This window comes from Asparagus officinalis, chromosome 4 (genome assembly GCF_001876935.1).
Source record: "Asparagus officinalis chromosome 4, Aspof.V1, whole genome shotgun sequence".
In the NCBI taxonomy this organism is placed as follows: domain Eukaryota; kingdom Viridiplantae; phylum Streptophyta; class Magnoliopsida; order Asparagales; family Asparagaceae; genus Asparagus; species Asparagus officinalis.
This window is the reverse complement of record NC_033797.1, coordinates 66353561-66355407: the sequence shown is the minus strand read 5'-3', so window position 1 is coordinate 66355407 and position 1847 is coordinate 66353561. Positions and strand designations below refer to the sequence as shown.

Here is a 1847-nt window from a genome sequence, read left to right as displayed (position 1 = left end):
ATACACAAATCATTCCTAGGTAAAAACATCTCTACAATAAGACACCAAGTAAAATAGTACCAGAAAATGATATAAACACATGTTTCTGTTTCCCTTTGGAAATTAGTTCACACTGCTAGCATGATGCAGCCTTAAAATCCTAAATCATGCAAATACCATGAAACAATTCTCAAACAGATTCTATTCCCAACATCTTATTTTCCTCTATAAATACCATTCACCAATTGGGAACAAAACACAAAAAAAAAAACACAGATCAGAAACTCATAAGTTAAGAAATGGCCAGTCCCAACAGCTCCTTTTTGCTCGTAGCCTTTGCTATTGTTGCAGTTTCTCTCTTCGCTGATAATGCCACTGCAGCCTGCGACAACGACTGGACTCAGCTGAGCGACAAGTGCACTGCGTTTGCGAAGAAAGGCATAGAACCACTTCTCCCATCTGATGACTGTTGCCAGACTATCGCGCAGGCTGATCTTGTCTGTGCATGCTCGAAGGTTACTCCTGATACCGAGAACAATATTAGTGTGCCTCTGGCAATCATGGTGGCTAGCTTCTGTGGTCATCCTCTCCCTCATGGAACTCACTGTGGAAGTAAGTGAAGTAAAAGTTTTGTTTTTAATCATTTTCTGATATTTTTATTGAACATTTAAGTAGATTTGTTGATGCCTGGTAATGTTTTCAGGTGTTGTGGTTCCATAAGCACTATGGGAGAACGCGTGTTGAATAAGACGATCACGATGGATTCTATGTAGAGAGAGAGAGAGAGAGAGAGAGAGAGAGAGAGAGAGAGAGAATAAAGTTTGGTCATGTATGAATAACTTCAATTAGCAGATTTCGTCATGTAGTAGTGATCTATAGACAATCCATCTATGACAATGAAATGAATGAATTGGCATATGACTATCTTAATCAATTCTGATGTGTCTATGATTTGTTCTCTGTATATGCTGCTAAAGGCTTTAATAAGTCTTCTTTCCCCTCTATTTTTGTGATTTTCTGTTGGCAATATGAATGACAAAAGTTATAAGGTTTTCCCCCATAGAAACAACCTTGAAAATATGGTAATACACGGAAACTACATTTCATTTTCAATTTATACATAAACCACATGTAAAGTTAGCTTTTATTGCAATCAATCACCTCCTAGTCAAATTCTTCATTCAAAATCCAAAATTATCCTTAAAAAACTCACATTCAATGTACATGACTCAATTTGTTAGTGTTTAGGTCTTGTTAGGATACAGGTCACGTACCTTGAACTTGAATTTTTATGTCAATTTTTTAGTTTTTAGTGAAAATTCGACTAGGACATGATTGATGGTAACAAAAACCAACTTTAAATGCGGGTTATGTATAAATTAAAAATGAAAGATACATTCTGTACAACTACCCTCTTATTAAGGTGGTTTCTAGGGGGGAAATCCAAGTTATAAAGTAGTCATCGGTATGAAAAGCTTTTAGATTTATGTCCCTTCATAGTAGTGCACAAATATATATTTTTTGAGAAGGTCCATAATTTGAGAGGGTGTACAAGCGATATGAAAAGGGACAGTCGAGTTGCGTTAGTGAATTTGGTTTAACAATTTTTTTTGCTGAAAAAAGCTTTTCTCTGAATGTTTAGAGTAAAAGGAGTCCTGTTTTAATCTAAGAACATGAAATATGTATACTTAAATCAAGAAATCCAATTTCACTGATAATTATAAAATTAAAATCATTGGAGGAAAAATTCTCTTTAAGTTGTATATACTCTTCTTGCTTCCGTAACTTACAATATCATCTTGATTTTTCTTTTACATCTTTGACAACTTCCAACTTCCAAGGACACATGAGTATTTTTGGCACCAAAG

At 35.0% G+C, this 1847-nt stretch overlaps 1 protein-coding gene across 1 annotated transcript; it reads left to right on the top strand.

Annotated features, from left to right (window-relative positions):
• Nucleotides 232–913, top strand: LOC109837620. Its single transcript, XM_020405941.1, has 2 exons — nt 232–591; nt 683–913. Exons 1-2 carry the CDS (start codon nt 279–281, stop codon nt 697–699), a joined length of 330 nt encoding a protein of 109 aa, XP_020261530.1. The 5' UTR covers nt 232–278; the 3' UTR covers nt 700–913.